We start from the raw sequence: 21,689 nt of genomic DNA, 5'->3' as shown, positions 1-21,689 counted from the left end.
AAATGAAACTTCAGTTGGAATATGTACCCTATACTAATTAGTTGTGACTTTTGTTTAAAAAATCAGCTGTGCATTTTTTTTATTGTGCCAGCATTGTCCGAGTTTTCGAGCATAATCTACCTCAACACGTATATGCGTGCGATATGCCACAGACGACCTAATTTTTTTTTAATGCTAAAAACAACATCAAATATTACACGAGAACTGCAGTAAGACCTCTGACTGCAGCAATCGCTCGTGATTCCACGATGCTACTTAAGAGGTTAACAAAATACAGTTACAGGAAACCGCGCTTGTGTATACGTACTTGGGACGACAGAAGGTCGCGCGATGGCCGTGTGAAGCGTGTTCGTTTGCGTGGTCCTCGGGCGTGTGCCACCCATTCTCGCTGCAAGGCGACGCCGCGGATGGGTTACACGATTGCGAATTATTGACAGCTGGAGCTTCTGACGGCACAGTTGCCAACAAAGTGATCGATTTGAGAGAACGACTGACCGTACATCGTTTGGAACTATGGCCTCAGCGCGATATCAGGCGCTCTGGATCAAAGAAAAAAAAAATCCCCAGCGCCAAAAGGTATTCATGCAATGGGCATGCTTTTGTCACTATTCCCTGACAAATCATTAATTTTGGCAGACTCGTAATTGTCAATTTACTTCTTGTAGAATGCTCTAACTTCATCGAAACGAAACTCGGCCTTGACAAATGCACCTTGACAAATACCTTGACACATGCGCCGTAGACCGAGCAGCGTGCGCGACCTAGGAGGGCATAGGTAAGTCTACCTTCAGGGGCGTAACCTGTCAGTAACACTTTCAGCGCAACTGATGACTGACCTCTGAACTATCCAGGATGCGCTAATGCACTCAACTTGCTATTGAGCAGTCTGTCCAGTCCGCAGCGTTTATACTTTACAGCATGTTATGCGTCTAACACAATCCTGCACATTAGTGGTTACGTGAAAGCTTCGCTCTCTCTCTGACGGGGTTCACATGCGCAAATGACAACAGAAGTACGGCACTGTTGATGGCGGCAGCACGTTGAACATCTGGGGACGTATTCTCGGACGGTCACTTTTGGCGATATCAATTTCAGTGCGCGCATATTTACTGTGTGAGCACTACGTCATGCAAAAGCGGTAGTATCGCCAAAATCGACTGTTCGGGAATGCGTTCCCTGGATTATAAACATTTTTGGAGCCTGCACTGTGAACGAAGAAGTGATCGCATTCTTGTACTCACTGGCGCTGCAGGTTTGCCACGTAGAAGTATCCGCAGCAGAATAGCACCACGCCAATCACTCCCGGGAACGTCAGCAATGCCCACAACCACAGGGTTAGTTCGGGCGCGTGCTCAATATGGCTGCTGGGAGGGAGGGGAGAGGTGGACCAGCTATAGGGTGTCGCTCGGACCGTTATACTCAAAAGGCAATCTTCTGCACTAAGTAGATCGCACGGGAGCAGGATCGAATCCCAGCCACTCCGGCTGCCTCAACATGGCAGGTGGAAGGTGAACGTTCGTATACCAAGGCTGCAGTACACACTAGGAAATTGTAAACATCAGAAATTGTAAATCGTGAAGAATGGACTCCTTCGGGCAAGCCATTTATTCGATTGGCTTATGCTGGCCCCCTACAGCTTCATTTGCATGACACCCCTTGATGTCCACGCGTGTATATAGACCAAAAATTTCCGCGCCTGTTGGCGGCCGCCATGTTTTTGTTATGGGGTTGAATGATGGCGAAAGGACTGCGGGAATGGCGCGGGCGGCTGTAAAATATGGTCAACACTTTTCTCTGAGTGGCCGAAAAGAAAGAACTTGTAGTTCAGGACAATGTAGAATATTATATTTTATTCTTTATATAATTTTATTTACGTGTACCTCACAGGCCTTCGAGAAGGAATTGTGTAAGGGGGGTAAATACGGTAACATAATAGTATGGAATCGCGAAAAAGGAACATCAGTATAATGAAAGGAACATTCGCGCAACAGGGAAAATTAATACAACATTATCAACTACAATATGTAGAGCAATAACAATGACCGGTAAACACAATAACATAATAACATTATAAACGTTTTTGCATGTACACAGTGTAGTAAGTATAGTGAAAAATTAGGATCCCTGAAATTCTTTTATTAACGTGTAGAAAAATGCAGGAAAGAAATTAAAAGGCAAGCCGTATTAGACCGTTGAAACGGCGTATTGATCGATTAGAAGATTGCGAAATGCACTGTGTTTAGATTGGCAAGCGATGTTATCTGGTAGAGCGTTCCATGAACGGACCGCACGGGGCAAAGCTGAAAAATTAAAAGCGTGTGTGTTGCCATAAATTCCAGTGTAGCTGAACTGATTGTTCAGTCTTTGTGACATCGAGGACGCTTTCTTCTGGTTTGATAAGGTTAGGCCAGCTGTGTGATAGAATCTATGAAATAATAATAGAAGGGCAATATCACGGCGTGTACTCAGTGGTTGCAACGAAAGATCGGCTTTTATTTGGGTTACACTCGACTGGTTACTATCATTTTTTCGAAATGAAACGGATCGCTCTATTCTGGATGCTCTCCAGGAGTTCGATGAGCTATTTTTGATGAGGAGACCATATACATGTGGCGTACTCAATTTGTGGCCGTACAATAGTTATGTAAGGTAGTTGTCTTAGTGCTGAAGGCGCAGTTCTTAAGTTGCGGCGCAGAAATCCTAATGATCTGGAGGCGTGAGCTGAAGTGGAGGTGATGTGATTAGAGTTCTTGTTTAATTTTACGTCAGAAGCTCCCTTGACGGATAAATATGAAAGCAAGAATATTAATAGAGCTGCTTATGCGCACTAGGTCAAGAAAATCAGCAACATAAGTTTTCCTCTAGTTGTTGTAACAGCATCAGAGTCAATTTCCTAGGCTATAGATGAGCTTCCGCTTGCCATGGATCGCACGCGCACGTAAATAAGGAAGAACATAAAAAGTACGTCCCCTTTAAAAGCCAGGTAAGCGAAGTGAATGAATAGCACGTAATAGCACAATACGCAGCGTGCATGAGGTATTATGCTAGCTGTGTTATACAATGTGTATGATTTCATAGTGTCCAGATATTGCGAAGTGCACATTGATCAGGTGTGCTTATCTTCAAGATGCAAATACATTTGAATGCTTTTTCGATGCAAAAGGAAACCGCAGTAGAAAGTCAGATATTCGTTTGAGTACTGTCGCTGACTGGCAAAATAGCGAAAGTGTTCTCAACTGAAAATCGTTCAATCTAATTTCATTTCAACACTTTTTTTTTCTATAGGCCAAGGAACCAGCTATTTCGTGGAGCCACGTGTGACAAAGAGCACGGGGCAGCTCTAACATTGCGTGCGGTAAATCATGCCACAAAGAGTTTCTTCATGCAGTTACAATAATTTAGGATGGTTATGTTTCAGTTTTGACTCGATTTGTACGCTGGAGATCAAGAAGAGGAGAATATTTGTTTCTTATTTCAACAGGTTTCTGTCACGGAGCACTAAGACAGTTTCTGTAAATTTTCTCTATGTCTACAGCTAATGCTTACAGCGTAGAAAATGCGGCTAAACACCCAAATTACTCACTGTTTTGTCCCTTCCAGCGCCATTTCCAGGCGGGACGGCAGTGTGCGGAAGCCGATCACGTTCCCCACCACGGCCATCATGACCGGTCCCACGAGGAAAGCAGTGCGGATCTCCCCGTACTTTCTGCGCTCGCGACGAGACACGACTTTACCACTGGCGTAGATGGAAGCCATTTTCTCTCGCGCAAGCTACTACACAAATCTCTCGTCAGCAGTTGTGGTTCAGAACTATTGACAGACCGTTTTTACAGCCAAGTTGTATGCCTCTACCATCCAAGAAAGTTTTCGTGTCGTTGTAAGCAAAAAAAAAAAAACTTCACATACGTGGGCCGATCCCGGAGATAGTGCAATACCGGGCCGACCCGCGGTGGAGGGGAGGCAGGCGTTATTAAAACCCCCACACGTGCGCCGATCTGGAAGATAGTGCAATGCCGGACCGACCCGCGGCGGAGGTGCAGGTCTCCATAAGGGGTGATCTCCTGTGGTGATCACCACAGGAGATCGCCAGGTCAACAGAACGAAACACCGCGGAGGAACTTCTTGAGGAAAAAAAAAGGAAACAGTCACCCATGTTCGACGCTAAAGAAGACAAGGTCGGCGTAATACATGTTTACACAAGTGATTCGACTATTAAGTGTTGATCATGTTTCTTTATTCTTTATCTTCCTCACATTTATTATTCACTAATTTCGTATGTTAATGGTATCGTGTTTCACTCCGAATAACATTGATCTCCACCGGGTCACATTGGCTGTCCTGCAACGTAGAGGACACTCGTTGTATTCTTCATAAGTCTCGACAGCCAGGCGTCTGTGCTGGGCAACTTTGCTCCTGTTGGGCAACTTTGTTCCACATGGAATCAATACACCCTCATGCCTCCTCAAATCCGCAGCTTGCTGCAATTCCCGCTATACCCGCTTCGTTGCGATGCAGGAAACAGACGTTTCTGAGTGCACGTTTATGTCAAGAATATTGTTGCAGCATTTAGAGCATGCCCTCAGCAACGTTCTCAATAGTCACTTGTGTTCACAAATGCGCCTCCACCAGACTTCACCTTCATACCGTGCATCAAGAGGTGAGTGAAAACCTCCGGTCTCAACGCAGCGGACATTGTCGCCTTTCTTCTGGCTTGGGTGCGTCCACCGGAGTCGTTCACAGTGCCTATAGCATGTGTACGACTCGTGTACTGTACTTTAGGTGCAATCAGAAAACCTCAGGTGGTTGAAATTAATGCGAAGTCCAACATTACGGCGTCCCTCATTGTGCAGCTTTGGGACATACAACTCCGTAATTTTAACGCTAACCTGTGCAGTTAGTGGGCGGCGTTCCTGAGGATAATGTTGGTGGTTCGGGCTTCGTACTGTCGGCGCATGTTTCTCTGCTCTTGTCCATGTTTCATTGTGTGAGGCGAATCAATGTTTGGGAAACTTGACTCTCACGTATTTGGTTTAGGAGAGTCCGCAGCCAGTTGGCTCAAAAGTTCTATATGCTCGCCGAAATGAGTGTACGAATGCTACGCAGATTGAGTGACTCACATGGCTTGTGCTGTAGGGCGACATTTAATATATTAGCAGCGGCAGGCCAAGTCATGACCATCAGCTTGCCGCTATTCTCGAAAAGAATTGTGCAGTTATTGCATTCCACCGGTATTGCATACATAGGGAGCATGAAGTCCAAGATTTAACGAAGGAGCTTGAGACGAAGTTAAGGACCGTACAGCGAGCGAGGGAACAAAAAATGACAGACGTAATATCCAGGTGCAGGGAATCAGCAGTGTGTATTAGAGAGCAAAATGGGGGTGACCGATATTCCAAGTCACATTAAGAGGAAGAATTGGAGTTGGGCAGGGCATGTGTTGAGTACGCTAGAGAAGTTCTGGTATGTTAGAGTTACAGAATGGCTGCGCTGAGAAGGGAAGCGCAGTCGGGGGTGGCAGAGGGCTTTGCCTGCTGTGATGAATTTAGGAATTCTGCAGGTAAAAGCTGTCGTGAGACAGAGGGAACTGGAGATCGATGGGAGAGGCCTTCGTCCGGATGTGGACGTAAAATAGGCTGCTGCTGCTGTTGATGATGATGGTTAGCAGTGGCATAAGTGCGAAGGAAATCAAACGTAGCATAATCTTAAGCAGCTCGCAATTTATTTTACAACTAATTCGTACGATATTGTGTGAGAGCGCGCAACTTACTTACCGACGATGTTACTATATGAGAACTTGCTTTTTTCTTACCTGTGCCTGTGCTCTACTTCCGTTGTGTGGTCGTCCATGCCGTAGGCGTGGCCTGCGTATAGTTGCCGAAGAGAAATGTCTCTGACCTGCCGTCTGCATTTGCGTGTGGCGAATTCATTGTATAGAGAATATTTTTTTTTAAATTTCAGGCTACAGTGCAGCTGTGACTATACATGTGCACCAAAGGCGCTTTGTTTTCTCAGGCGTTTCAGAGTCGTTCATTTCTAAACGCACTCCCAAACCTCAATTCGAACAATACGTATGTAGTCTCTGAAAGGTCTTCTGGCAACGTACTCCAGTGACGCTGCTGAGAAGCACGCTCTGCGCGGGAACTGATGTACATAGTGACCGAAATGTAACGAAGCATGCCTGCGCAGTCATGTATACCTACTAAATGAAAGAAAACTAACAGTGGCAGAGACGCGACATCTGCGACACAGGAGAGAAGCTAACGAGTATTCATCATACCGCTTCCACTGGTACATTGCTACTAAAATTTGTTCGATTCCGTGTTAATAGACAACTTACGCAAGAGAAGTAGCCGCGCACGAGAACGTCAGGTTAATTTACATAAGCGATTTGCACACGCGAGTCCCTGGCGAAACGGAGTGTCGGGCTGATTCGTACCGCACGAGGCGCTCATCTTGTGGAAGCCAGCATCATCGTGGCCGGAGCGGTAGCGGCCCGGCTGCAGGCTTATGACGCGGCCACTCGCGCGTCCGCTGGCGTCGGTCGCTGCAACTGTCGTGGAACTGCTGCATGTGGGACAGAGGCCGGTGTAGGCTGCAGCTTGCGTAGCGTGCGCACAGGGGTGCTTGCAGCGCTGTGCATACAAACGAACTGTGGCGCACCTCAGTGCCTTTGGCGCTATGCTGCTTTGCGCGGGGTCACGGTATTCCCGGCATCAAGGCGGAGAGTTTTCATTCTTCCAGGGGGCCGCACCTGGGACCCGACCAGCTTTCCGAACCGAAGCCCATATATATATAACACTTGAAGGACTTCTTGTGACCTCGAAAAATAGAGCTAGAGCTGAAGTGACGGCGTTACATGAGTATATACAAGACCTCGTAGTAGGAGACAAATTTGACAGCCTGAGTCCTTTCGGTGGTGTAATGCTCCTTCGTGTAATTGTCGCATAGTCGGCTATCACTAATACTGTTTCGAATTTCCGGTGAAACTGCAGCCTCTGTCTCTCTCTCTCTCTTTCTCCTTTTATTATTTTTTTTCTGTGAGTCCGAGTATAAGCGCTGCTGCGCATGACTGCTGTTCTTTCTTATTTCGAGCGAATCCGGCTTGGCCTCATTTCGTTTACTGAGTGAGTTATACAGTGTTCCCCAACTACCATGCACCAAGGCTTAAAAAAAGAACAGTTGCCTTATTCGAAAAAAACCTAGCGCATATTGTTTCCAGTACAGTGGGGTAGCCGCCAGTAATTCTTTTGTTACTAAGATTTAATTCGGTAACTGCAACTAATTATCGAACTCGACAAGTACTGTCCTAATTTTCAAAGTGTCAATGAGGCATTGGTAGGCGCCCCAAAGTGACATCTAATTGCGGTGTTTTCAGCGACATAATAATTGCGTACAATTTTTTTCCGACTGACAAATAAACTTCACGAAGTATGAAAAATACCACGTGAGTGCGCTCCCACCCGCATCATAAAGCAGCGCCCTCAAAACAGCTGATTGAAAGGAACTGCAGCGCCTGTCGCAAACCCGAAGAGGAAGCGCATCACCTTCATTATGGTACGGAAGCAGCACCAACAGCAGGTTTCGCGGCTTCCCAGCTGTTCCTTCCTCTCATTTCTACGTCACATTTATTATCCGTCTCACAAGGCCGACTGATCACATTGATAACAAAAGCTCCTTGATAACGCGGCCGCAGCGCTGCCCTGACTACGGCCGATACGCGAAGAGCAATGGAATAGGCACAAGCTGTTTCAAAATCCCGGCTTTGTTCGCACCGCATCGAAAGAGTGCGCGCACAGCTATACCTCGCCCCAGAAACTTGCTTCGGACCAAAGCCAAATTAAAGTGACCGTTTTATTTTTCATGAAAGTCCATACGTGCTGCAATAACATGTTCTTGTCAAAAAATACAAGCACAACAAACAGACCGGGACGCCATCAACGTGTAAAGAAAAGGCATAACCGATGCGTCCAAGAAAGTAAATATACAACATCTAAACGAGCCGAATTGGAAATCCGGATGTCGGCACAAAAGGAAAAAAAAACTAAGAAACCGTCAGATTTCAGTGTGCCCCTAGTATCTATGAATTCGTAAGCTCCGTTGAACAAAGCCTAGAGGACGTGTTCGAATAGGTTTCTTTTTTTTTTTTGCAGATACGCAGCACTGTACTGCAGTGGCTTTCTTGATGACCGATGCTGGAATTCTACTGCAGACATCCGCTGTCCTTGCTTTGAACTAATCTGAGATCCGTCTCGATCATTTAAGCACCATTTTTCACATAAGCCCGTAGAAAGAAATTGTGTGAAGAGAGGTCAGGCGACTTAGCCAGCCAATTTACTGGCCCGTGCCTTCCAACCTATTGCACGTGACAAGTCGCATCCAACCACTTCCATGTTTGGCTGCTGCTGTGTGCGGGTGCCTCACCTTGCTGATACCACAGAAGTGGAAGACGTGACAGCGGGACTTCGCTGAGGAGCTCATCCAGCATTCCTTCAAGGATTTCGTTCACGTAACGCTGTCCAGGCAGTATGTGATTGAAGGAGTTGGGACCGATGATAGCACCGGTGTAAATTCCGAACCACGCAATGAGTGACCACTGGTACGGGTGCCGAGTACGCTTTACCCAGTGTGGATTGGAGTCACTCCAAATGTGTGCGTTATGCAAGTTTACCAGGGCGTTTCTGCAACGGTTGGCTTCATCTGTGCACATGATGTTGCTCAATAAGTACGGTGACTCATTGGCTTTTATGAGGACCCAGTTCAGGAAACCTAGACGATTCTGCAGGTCCATATATTTTAAGCATTGATGTTCGTTAAGGTGGTACGGCTGAAAGGCCATCATTTAGGATCCTCCTAACTGATGACTTGGAAATTGGTACCTGGGCGGCCACGTCCCCGCACGCTAGCATGAGCGTTTGAGGCCATAAATGCTAGAAGATCCGTGCGTAAGGTAGGACTCAAAGATGGAGTCCTCCGCCACTGTTTCTGGAAGCTGTCGGGCAAAGGCCTCTTCCATACGTCTCCAACTACCCCGGTCATGTACTAATTGTTGCCATGTTGTCCCTGCAAACGTCTTAATGTCATCCGCCCACCTAACTTTCTGCCGCCCCCTGCTGACTTCCCTTCCCTTGGAATCCAGTCCGTAAGCCTTAATGACCATCGGTCATCTTCCCTCCTCATTACATGTCCGGCCCATGCCCCCCCCCCCCATTTCTTTTTCTTGATTTCAACTAAGATGTCATTTACCCGCGTTTGTTCCCTCACCCAATCTGCTATTTTAATATCCCTTAACGTTACACCCACCATTCTTTCCATAGCTCGTTGCCTCGTCCTCAATTTGAGCAGAACCCTTTTCGTAAGCCTCCAGGTTTCTGCCCCATACGTGAGTACTGGTAAGACACAGCTGTTATACACTTTTCTCTTGAGGGATAGTGGCAACCTGCTGTTCATGATTTGTGAATGCCTGCCGAACGTACCCCAGCCCATTCTTATTTTTCTGGTTGTTTGAGTCTCATGATCCGGCTCCGTGGTAACTACCTGCCCTAAGTAGATGCATTCCCTTACCACTTCCAGTGCCTCGTTAGCTATCGTAAACTGCTGTTCTCTTCCGAGAGTGTTAAACATTACTTTAATTTTCCGCAGATTAATTTTCAGACCCACCCTTCTGCTTTGCCTCTCCAGGTCAGTGAGCATGCATTGCAATTGGTCTCCTGAGTTACTAAGCAAAGCAGTATCATCAGCGAATCCCAAGTTGCTAAGGTATTCTCCATCAACTTTTATCCCCAATTCTTCCCACTGCAGGTCTCTGAATACCTAATGTAAACATGCTGTGAATAGCATTGGAGAGATCGTATCTCCCTGTCTGACGCCTTTCTTTATTGGGATTTTGTTGCTTTCTTTATGGAGGACTACGGTGGCTGTGGAGCCGCTATAGATATCTTCCAGTATTTTTACATATGGCTCGTCTACACTCTGATTCCGTAATGACTCCATGACTGCTGAGGTTTCCACTGGATCAAACGCTTTTTCGTAATCAATGAAGGCTATATATGAGGGTTGGTTATATTTCGCACATTTCTCTATCACCAGATTGATAGTGTGAATATGGTCTGTTGTTGAGTAGCCTTTACGGAATCCTGCCTGGTCCTTTGGTTGACAGAAATCTAAGGTGTTCGTGATTTTATTTGCGAATACCTTAGTAAATACTTTGTAGGCAACGGACAGTAAGCTGATCGGTCTATAATTTTTCAAGTCTTTGGCGTCCCCTTTCTTGTGAATTAGGATTATGTTAGCGTTCATCCAAGATTCATGTACGCTCCAGGTCATGAGGCATTTCGTATACAGGGTAGCCAGTTGCTCTAGAACAATCTGCCCACCATCCTTCAACAAATCGGCTGTTACCTGATCCTCCCCAGGTACCTTCCCCCTTTGCATAGCTCCCACGGCGTTCTTCACTTCTTCCGGCGTTACTTGTGGGATTTCAAGTTCCTCTAGACTATTCTCTCTCACATTATCGTCGTGGGTGTTACTGGTACTGTACAAATCTCTATAGAACTCCTGAGCCACTTGAACTATCTCATCCATATTAGTAACGATATTGCCGGCTTTGTCTCTTAACGCATACATCTGATTCTTGCCTATTCCTAGTTTCTTCTTTACTGCTTTTAGGCTTCCTCCGTTCCTGAGAGCATGTTGAATTCTATCCATATTATAGTTCCTTATGTCAGCTGTCTTACGCGTGTTGATTAACTTGGAAAGTTTTGCCAGTCCTATCCTAGCTGGAGGGTTAGAGGCTTTCATACATTGGCGTTTCTTGATCAGATCTTTCGTCTCCTACGGTAGCTTACTGGTCTCCTGTCTAATGTAGTTACCACCGACTTCTAACGCGCACTCCTTAATGATGCCCATAAGATTCATTGCCCACGTTCCCAAGATGCCCAAGATTGCCCAAGATGATGCCCACGTTCACTGCTTCAACACTAAGGTCCTCTTCCTGAGTTAAAGCCTTATAGCTGTTCTGTAGCTTGAACTGGAATTCCTCTAGTTTCCCCCTTACTGCTAACTCATTGATTGGCTTCTTATGTACAAATTTCTTCCGTTCCCTCCTCAAGTTTAGGCTAATTCGAGTTCTCACCATCCTATGGTCACTGCAGCTCACCTTGCCGAGCACGTCCACATCTTGTATGATGCCTGGGTTAGCGCAGAGTATAAAGTCTATTTCATTTCTAGTCTCGCCATTCGGGCTCCTCCACGTCGACTTTCGGCTGTCCCGCTTGCAGAACAAGGTATTCATTATCGACATATGATTCTGTTCCGCAAAGTCTACTAGTAACTCTCCCCTGCTATTCCTAGAGCCTATGCCATATTCCCCCACTGACTTGTCTCCAGCCTGCTTCTTGCCTACCGTGGCATTGAAGTCGCCCATCAGTATAGTGTATTTTGTTTTGACTTTACCCATCGCCGATTCCACGTCTCCATCAAAGCTTTCGACTTCCTGGTCATCATGACTGGATGTAGGGGCGTAGACCTGTACTACCTTCAATTTGTACCTCTTATTAAGTTTCAGAACAAGACCTGTCACCCTCTCGTTAATGCTATAGAATTCCTGCATGTTACCAACTATATCCTTATTAATCAGGAATCCAACTCCTAGTTCTCGTCTCTCCGCTAAGCCCCGGTAGCACAGGAGGTGCCCGCTTTCTAGCACTGCATATCATGCTTTTGTCCTCCTAACCTCACTGAGCCTAATTATATCCCATTTACTACCCTCTAATTCCTCCAATAACACTGCTAGACTCGCCTCACTAGGCAACGTTCTAACGTTAAACGTTGCCAGGTTCAGATTCCAATGGCGGCCTGTCCGCCGACTGTAAATGGCTTGGCTAAAATTCTCTATTGCCGCTCACGCTGTTCACACTATACGAAAGGTCAGGTCCGTGGCCATCGCACATTGGCGTTTTGACTTACCTTGAGCCAACGCTTCCATGATGCAGCGTTTGCGTAGGCTGGCGGGACGAAAATGAACGGAGTCGTGAGGCGGACGACTTGCGAAAGGAGTCCAGTGTGTTAGCAGCTGTGCTTGTGCCGCGGCAGGAGATGGTGCGTCCAGTGGGAACCTTACTGCCACCATCGATGTCGCGTGCACGGCCGATTACAGCACCCGGATGGTCCTGTCGGGACCTGCGCCACGATGTTTCATAGAGATATATGTGCAGGGCGGCCTGATGTTGGAGTGGTATGCAATTTTTTTATGGTTAGTTGAAAGGGCAGTTTTCTGCCCCCTCCCATGTTTCGTCGAAACGTCGGAGTATTTATCTGGAAGCAAATGTGCCGACGTTGTTATCCTTACCGAAGCTTTCAGGTTGAAGGACAGTCTTTTGTAGAGGAAAAGTGAATTCATCTCGGGGTTAATAAAAAGAAACAGTACACGATGGCTACAGAATAGGCGGCCCAGTGCGAACAAAACAAAATGAAGAGTTGGGTATTTTCCAAGCGAAGCTTTTTTTTTGCCTGTGCCGGTGCCGATTGTCCGGCGAATTTATATTTCCCATTCGACACAACTTTTTTGAAGTGAGCGAAATGGCAGCCCACAGAGCCTAAATGAAACCTACGCTGAGTCCCTTCAGAGAATTTGGTAAGAATGCATGATTTAACAAGAATGATACAGAAAGCCACCACAATATTTCAATAGTGTTTTTCAGATAAGCTGTAGTATTATATTATACCAGAGCGCACTAGAATTCTGTGCAGCTCACTCATGCTCATCAGGATGACGCACTGCGGCTAGCGTAAGCGATATCAGCAGCTTTCTCGCTAGTCATTTAACGACGACACACTACCGGCTGCTGGCTTCGATGGAGAGCGGAGGTTCGCGGCGTCGTGGCTCTGCCAACACCGAGCTGGCACCGGAGATCTGCGAGCTGACTTGCGGCGCGAGGGTGCCGTCCTTTACCGACTCCTCACAGGGCACGTAGGAAGGCTCTCGACTCGCAAGGTCTGTGGCCGTCAAAGGTACCCTCTGCACATGAGGGGTGCGACGTGCTCGTGAGGGATGGAGCGCTCTTCGGGCACAGATATGCGCGCAATCAATCAATCAATCAATCAATCAATCAATCAATCAATCAATCAATCAATCAATCAATCAATCAATCAATCAATCAATCAATCAATCAATCAATCAATCAATCAATCAATCAATCAATCAATCTGTGGAGGTATTACTGAGAGAGGGAAAGAAACATATCCTAACGGTTTAGTGCAAAAGTGTTGGAAGCTAAGAATGTGCCTGGTCCTATAGGTAGCACGTTGTGAAATAACTGAAGTAGGGAGCTTGACACGCGCAGTAAAGTGATGCGTCACTGCTATATGCATTAGGGCCGCCTTCGAGAAGCGCGTCACGTATCACCCGAGGGGGAACATGCATCACGCATGACTCGAGAAGGCGCATATCCATGAAAAATCGGCGGCATCTGTAGTTGACACCCTTATTGAAAGCAAGGAATGAGTGAAGGAGCTCCGACAAATGTAGCCATTAGATGTGATTTAGTGCACAAGGTTTCTCACTGCTTAACGAAGGAGCAGGAGAATTGCGCGGCAGCTCTGTGGTTCTTGCTTCTGCGAAAGATATGACTCGCGTTGTTGATTATAAGGGAAGGAAAGTGGTGCACTGAAACTACGTTTTTAAGGAAAACGAGCAATCTGTAAAAGGACAGATGCACGAGTGGCAAGCACTGCGGAGTCATGCACTCAGCGCGTTCTGCATGCCGTATGTTGCTGACAAATACACTACTAGACGTATTTCCGGGCAGCTTTCGCTGCTACAGGTACTGGAACCATAAAAAATACATTCTAGGGTTTTTACGACTCAGAAGCACGATCTGATTGTGAGGCATACTGTAGTGGGGGACCCCGGAAATTATTTTGTCCACCTGGGGTTCTTTAACGTGCGCTTATTGCATGGACCATTTTGCACGGTACATGAACATTTTTGCATTACGCCGCCATTGGAATGAGGTAACCACGACGGGGATCGAACCCGCGGCCTTGTCCCGGTTTCACTCGCTAGCCATTTAGACTTAAATCGAAGAATTATAAGGGGCACCAGAAGAAGTTCACGTTGCTATGAAAGGTGGCTAAATCGGCAATGTAACAAAGGTATAGCTTTTTATCATTCAGGCCTCCATAGACTGTTTGTGTTACACTCATTAGGTGCTTGTAAGCTACGTGTCATGCGTACATAAATGAGTGCACACGTACGTTGAAGGGCCAAGCAGTTGTCTCTATCAAAGAAATCATAGACTGCGCTAAGCGAAGTACTGAGTAGCAACTCCTACGCCTATGGATGCGGCCTAAAAGGGCCTCCAAGAGTGTCATGCAAAAGTGAGGCTTGCCTGTGCAAACCGGCTCATCCACGAGGCTGGCGCGTTGGCCGACCGCGAGTGACGTCTACTGTTACAGCGTGTTCCGGAGATAAACTGGTTACATGCAGTTGCTTACTGAGAAATATAATTGAATTGCAGAGAGCATTATAGAATAAAAATGTGATCGTTAAATCACAAGATTAACACACACACACGCACACACACACACACAAACACACACACGCACGCAAGCGCGCACACGCGCACGCAAGCAAGCAAGCAAGCAAGCGCACACACACACACACACACACACACACACACACACACACACACACACACACACACACACACACACACACACACACACACACACACACACACACACACACACACACACACACACACACACACACACACACACACACACACACACACACACACACACACACACACACACACACACACACACACACACACACACACACACACACACACACACACACACACACACACACACACACACACACACACACACACACACACACACACACACACACGCCGTAGCTTTTCCATATCGGAGTTCGTGTTACTAAACGCGTACCGCTTTGTCGCGAGAGGCCTGTGGCCCAGGCATCGTTCCCAGTGGCATCTTGCCCCCGCTATATCCAGTGCTGGTTGCGGGCCTCGCAGCCTTGGCACTTGTCGGACGTTCCAGCAGTCGGGGTGGCGAGTACTTGTTGAGCGGGTGGTCGGCCATGAGATGCGGCGTGGGAGGGCCCGCAGGAGAGCGCGGAGATGGGGCCGCGTGATGCAGCAGCATTCCGAGACGCTCCGCGTCGTCGGCGATCAAGGGAACTGGCTCGCCGAACACATGGGTGTCCAAGTGCGCCTCCTGGTGGTCGGCCCGGAACAAATATACTGGCATCAGGCGCTGAGTCTGCCACGCTCGTCCAATACTTAACGCGAGGTTAGGTGAGAACACGAGTAATACCGGGTAGCCATTTTGATAGAGTTAGCTGTTAGATATGTTGTCGTCCATTACGCAATGGCGTTAATTTTTTGAGTATTAGAAGAGAAAATGAAGGAGAAGTTTGCTTGTTAGAATTTTTCGCCAGGACCATTGTGCCGGTGCGATAGGGAGGCGTCTTGGATTTCAACTTTTTTTATATTATTTGGGCCGTTGTAGCATAGCAGATATTCTTGAAACTTTCTCGGTTGATACTTTGGCTTAGAATACAATTTGTTTGACCTCGTTGATAAAAAAAAATATTACAGGACGAGAAAACGTCAATACCTATGACGTCAAGGCGAGATGTTGCGGGAGCTTCAAGGCGGCTTCGCCACCCGTCTTTCTACTTTTTGTCTTTTCTGGCTTAGCAAGCGTCTTCTTGCGGTAAGAGTGGCTTTTATTTTGTTATTGTGTAGAGGCAGGTAACAAAGTTAAATTACAGTGAAGCTTTCTATGGCTACGATACCGGGATTTCTTCGTGGGGTAACGTCGACAGAGAGCAATGGTGGGTCGATCTGCTTCAGTGCAGGGCAGAGCAATGGCTCGTACCCCCGTTAGGCAGATGCTACGAGTACTGAGCGCAGTAACAGTGCATGCATTCTTTCAAATCATGCAAACAACATACATAACAGCATATGTTTAAGAAAAGAACAAGCTCAAAACAAGCGTCCCAACCACATAATTGGTGATAAGGTGCTCTTGATAACAATGCGAAGCACGCAGCGCTCCCCGCATGCGTTTCCCTTTAGAGATTACTGCATAAGCTGCCGCTGCGACACCAGCTTGCAACGGGGGTAGAGACGTCCCTAGCTTTTCGTATATAAAATAACGAGCTCAGCAACAGATTCCAACGTTGTTGCAGCACCACTATGGGCTGCGGCGTGTTGTCAAGATTACCGTTACTTCCATTACTCCCATTAATACTAATGGTAATACCATTAATAGTAATGGTATTGCTATTATTACTATAAAATAAACCATAACGCATTGCGTACTCTCCTCAGCAGTTGTAGCAGTGGTTGAAGTTGAAGTTTATTTTCACCACCAACAGTACAGTGTTTTTATAGGTACAGTGTGTTTTTCAACAGGTTCACTGGACGTTCGATTTCGAATGGCCGGAATGGCGAGTTAGTTTTTTTTTCGGTCCAGTTTCTATTTAAAAGAATGTTCAAGGCTGTATGGCGCTCTCCTTAGCATTTCCAATATAGTGGTGTTAGTGGGCAACACGGAGCAACCGCGGGAAGGGCTAGTGAGCGAGTTAGCCCATTTCGCGGAGTATCATCGCAGCATCTTCAGGTGACAGAATGATTTCGGCTTTCTTCCGCTGTGCTGCCGCGTGCTGCGTTTGAGTCGGGAGGAATTCGTATTCGAGAAATGGCTGTGAGGCGAGCGCGATTGGCAGTGTCTCCAAGGAAGGCGGGACGCGTGTGATTGCCGACATGTTCACGGCAAGGAAGTGAAAAGATTTTACAAGTGATAAGGCAGAAAAGCAACCGATAACCAAAACCAACTTATAGTAAGCTGAAATATAGTTACTTTCCAACACTGTATGAAACAGGTAAGTAAATATACGACCAAAGGCGTTGCGGGCTTCGGAGAGCGCTCGATGCGTGCAGTAAACACGCACCTCCAGGGAACGCAGCGCGTGGTCCACGATCGCGAAGAGCACGACGGTGATCAGAGCCGCTGAGACGCGCGTGGCCAGAGCGAAGGTGCCCAGGCAAACGGCGGGGAAGAGATAGCGCAGCCGCATTCCTTCGGCTTGGGAACGCAGGGCGAGCCACGGCGCTAGCCGGGAGCGAACCTCACGGTCAGCGGTCGACAAGAGGAGCAGCAGGGTGGCCTCCAGCACCTCCGCCTGGGTTAAAAACGCGTGCAATTGAGACGCAACCAACGTCTCTAAAGCGCAGGCCTTATCTAGAACTTACTTCGTTCTAACGCTACTATAAGCTTAAATGCAAACAATACCGAAAATGATCACGCGGATTGAAGAAGGAACTTAAGTGGGCGCTAATTTGGACGGCTAAATAGGAATAACTACAAACTATCCTTCCAATAAGCTTGTCGCAATAGCAAAAAAATGTTCGCCAAAGATGTTTGCATCACGCTTCACTGGGACACGTGAAGGGCCTTGACTACATAAATTGAGCGCGCCAACTTTTCCAGCAGAGCAGCCGGTTTCCTCCACTTTTGGCGACTCTCACAAGCGTGTTGCTAGCTGTCTTAAATAGCAGTCCTTGCTTTCGCTGGCAGCGGAAAAGAACGGAGGATTATGAGTTCTTTGTAATGAACAAAAGACAGCATACATACCGTGTCGTTCTTCCGTCCGTGTATTTATTCTCGTCATTGCTTTCGACGTGAGTGAATAAGGTCGAATATATAAGCATTCTCCAAGAAATAAACGGTCAGGAGAGCTGGTCAAGAAAGTAGTTCTGTAGTATGTAAAACACTGAGATTTAGAATACCAAAACCATTCCGCCACATGCAAGTTTTGAGTGTTCTTACTAAGACGGTCTATATGTACCTCCGACCCAAGATAGCTGTTACACGGAAAGCTGGCAGATGACAGGGACAATAGCTAAGCAAAGGTAAATTGGTAGTGGCAGGATAAAGCACTCTACCATCAAGTACTTTCATATTTTTTACCTGCGAAAAGAACTGTTTATGAAATCTAAATGCTTCAGGAAAATATTGCGTTACTTGTTGTTTTAAGCGTGTCAAAGCACATTAAAACGAGTTTCTCGAAGTATCACATAAATTGGCAGTTTTGGCCGTGAGGCCAAAGCATGGACAACTATAGCCGGGTTTAAGGTTGAGCTTGGACTCCTCGGATGGCGTTCTTACTATATGCGGCTGCTACATATTGGAGCAACGCACGCGCAAGGCAACTACAGCTGGGCAGAAGGAACAGCGCCCGGGCAGTTACCAGGCGTCTCAGAACGCTAGCGTGATGAGCGTCGCCAGTGGCGTTGCAGGTGTTGCACCTCAATGGTGCGCAAGGTGAGACAGACGAGAGACCCTCGGCAAAAGTATTGTGCTGCTCATGTTACACTGAGTGAGGTGCACGGGAAGTAATGTATCCCTCGACTACGCCCACGACGCACTCCCACGACGTCAGAATTCCAAGATGCTCAAGACACCGCCCACTGCTTGGGAGTCCAGGCTGCACGACAAGCACTCGCCTCGTCGGGCGCATGGCGCATTTGGCGACATTACCATGGAGTAGCTAATGTCGACAATTTCGACAAAAAACGACAATTTTCTGCGACATCCGTGTGTCAGAACGTTCTTAGGACGAGCCATTCAAGCTCACACTGATGCAGCGTCTCCCTCGGGCCGAATTTGTTGAGGCGCGATGGAGCACACGAGGCAACATCTAGGTACAGCATCGGTGAGGTAAGCGGCATTATCAGCTGTTGGCATAAAACGCTAACGCAGTACCGAGAAGAAGCTGGCAGCCAGGCGCTCCGGGTCGGCGACCTGGAGAATTGCGGGGCAGCACAGCAACAGGAAGGCGTTGGCCACCTTGGGCAAAGGACCGAGTATCCACCAGCTCATGGCCAAAATCACACAGTAGAGGGACCGGGAACCCTGCAAAAAAGTACGGCTGCATCAACTGCGCATCGCAATGTAAAATGGCTTGACACAGCCCGTAGCAATAACAGTGGTCCTTGCACCATGAAATTATTTTAGCCAACTGTTTTTGATAAGGAGCAGTTGACGGTTATCACTTGGCAGAGAATCCTAAATTATTAATTCGCAGCAGCTAGGCGACTGACAGTGGTGGTTGTTCTCACTTTCAAAGTGGCGCGCTTTCCAGGGAATATTGAAAATACATATTGATTTTTATGCTCACCGGCCTTATTGTGAAAATTCAAACAATAAAAATTTACAGTAAAGAAAGAAACAGGACACCTGCTCCGTTTCTTCTTCCTCCGTCAACGTTTTTAATTTGTTCCATTGCTATGAGTACGAGCGCTATCTCCATAGTACCATTCATTTACTAAATTGAAAGCAAACAGTAAATGCAAGATATAATCTTTGTTGATCAGAATTGATCTGTAGCATTCATCCACGGCGTCGGTCAAGGCCGAATTGCGGCTTTCGCACGTTAAACCCTAAATATCAGCCTGCTGCCGTTATTGATATTTGTTTGCGTCACAGTCGAGGTAAACTGCACTATTCTCAATGACAAGTGACTTCCATAGCATTTAGTGGCTATGTGCGCTCACGTGTGTCCCGTAAAATAGTAGTGGCAACAGGTACAAAGGCATCAGGTAGCCAATGTGTCGGAAGTCATGTTGGTACCCTGCGAAGAGAAGCAACAACGTATTGTCCTCTTGAGCTTCACAAAGGGTGTTACAAAAGCACTGAGATGACAATTTGCGCGGCCATTTATTACCTTTGTACAAAACGATATAACAAGTGGTGAGGTTCGTGACCATGCTGCCAATTGTATCATGTACGTTGTGACACTCGTAGGGCATGCTCAAGCATATTCGACGTGAGGGGAAGCTACAACATCGTCGCTCCCTGAATCAAGATTGCCCTGGGAAGCGGCGGCGATATGACACCTTCCAACTGCCCTCAAGTTACGTCAGTTAACGTTTAGCGTGTATGAGCGTCAAACAGACCGGATATTTTGTAGTCAAATATGGCGAATTTCATTTACGGATGAGATTACATAAAGAAATGTTGCACAAACATGCCAGCATACACTTAAGCAATGTCTCTCCTACGACAGCAACGACCTTCTTTTTTAATGCTAGCCGCATACGGAGAGATTTCTAAGGCAGGTATTTTGCAGATTAACCACAAAAAGTTCACTAAGATACAAGCATACGTAGCGCATGAGAACACGCGAAATCACTTTGTGTGGGCCCTGTGCAGAACGCTTGATTAGTGCCTAATCATTGTCTGGTCACAATGCGGTTCCCTTCTAAAGGTGGGCGCTTGATGTGTATAAGTGCAACAAGACGCTTAAGTGCTTCGCAAGGGAAAATGTGCTCATTATTATTATCGTCAATAGCCTGATTTGTGTCCGCTCCAGGATGAACGCTTCTCCCAGCGAATCTTCAATCACACTGTCTTGCGTTAGCCGCTTCACCTCCACACCTGTAAATTCATCTCATCACAGCACATCATCCTTTGCCTTCCTTTCACTTTGGGCTTTTCCTGGTGGAGCGTTCCCTGGACTGTGCATCACGAGATGGTGAATCATATACCCTCCTATCTCCTTTTCCGCTCTCCTATCACGCTGCAAGCAGAGTGAATGCACCTGGCATAGATTCAGCAAGAGGTGCGTTTCTGAATAGGTCATAGTTGCCAAGGCTGAGCATTGCCAAGGCTGAGCATTGAGCATCAGCGGTGCGGGGCATCAATTAATATAAAAGTCTCCAATGTTTGGCCGCGTTCAGCACATGAAATGCTACGTTGATGCATGTCATGCGGATCGTCACATGAGCTACGGCAGTTCGTCCTTACTTCTTGCGCATTGCAGATCAGCCTCCATGTTTCGCGTCCGAACGAACACCTTAAGGTATAGCAAAGAATCTCCACAGTGGTGTCTCATCAGGTGCGACTTGCCTTTTTGTTCGGAGCTCCTTCTCTGGTTGGGCATCGAAGCAGCTCGCTGGTGGACACCGTATCCTGCAGGGCTTCTTCTTCATCTGCTTCCACGTAAAGCGCATGCCGCGTGCGCCCACGTGGTGTCAGCGCACTTTGTCGTCTTTTTGTGCAGCTTGGCGTTGTAGGCCAGTAATTATGGCTTTGTGCTGCTGAAAACAATCACATGAGCTCCACGGCTGTGGCGACTTGGAAAAAGAAAAGGAAAAGGAAAAAGAAAGTCACAGAGGAGATTTGGGACATGTGTGCACATTTCTCTGGCTAGACATCGTTGGTGAAAAAAGTTATGACACCGGATGCAGTGATGGGACATTGGTAAATATATCGATATCGAAACTCTGTGGGTCATTAACATTTAAAGCACGGATTACTATCATTAGATTACAAGGTGACGTCACACTCATTTTCTAGCCCCTCGCCGCTGGTTAAAAATTGTGCCGTCGACTGCAGTGCGAAGGAGAACAAGTGGTTCGTCAGCCTATTGCGTTCATGCTTCGTCTATGTTGCTGTGATGCTCGACGAACAAAATGATAATAGCATTAGCAATGGTGTGGTTGACTGAAGCGCCAAATCTTAGAAGAAAAACGTCTTGGTTTAATTACGGTTACGTTGCCTCCCTTTAAAGTGATGCTTTCTTTCAACCTCCTAAGTGTTTGGCATCTCATTGTCTAGCTGCATAAGCTCAACGGGGATTTAAA

At 46.9% G+C, this 21,689-nt stretch overlaps 1 protein-coding gene across 1 annotated transcript; it reads right to left on the bottom strand.

Annotated features, from left to right (window-relative positions):
* Nucleotides 1–308: 308 nt before the first annotated feature.
* On the bottom strand, nt 309–21,113 carry LOC142574038 (uncharacterized). Its single transcript, XM_075683216.1, has 11 exons — nt 20,953–21,113; nt 19,599–19,675; nt 18,808–18,957; nt 16,994–17,224; nt 14,959–15,249; nt 12,837–13,015; nt 11,965–12,177; nt 5,810–5,861; nt 3,584–3,706; nt 1,242–1,364; nt 309–388 (listed from the first exon to the last, which is right to left on the bottom strand). The coding sequence occupies exons 1-10, from the start codon at nt 20,984–20,986 to the stop codon at nt 1,353–1,355; spliced, it is 1,362 nt and encodes a 453-aa protein (XP_075539331.1). The 5' UTR covers nt 20,987–21,113; the 3' UTR covers nt 309–388; nt 1,242–1,352.
* Nucleotides 21,114–21,689: the final 576 nt, after the last annotated feature.

This window comes from Dermacentor variabilis, chromosome 3 (assembly GCF_050947875.1).
Source record: "Dermacentor variabilis isolate Ectoservices chromosome 3, ASM5094787v1, whole genome shotgun sequence".
NCBI lineage: Eukaryota > Metazoa > Arthropoda > Arachnida > Ixodida > Ixodidae > Dermacentor > Dermacentor variabilis.
The sequence above is the reverse complement of the archived record's forward strand: the minus strand, read 5'-3'. Positions and strand labels throughout refer to the sequence as shown.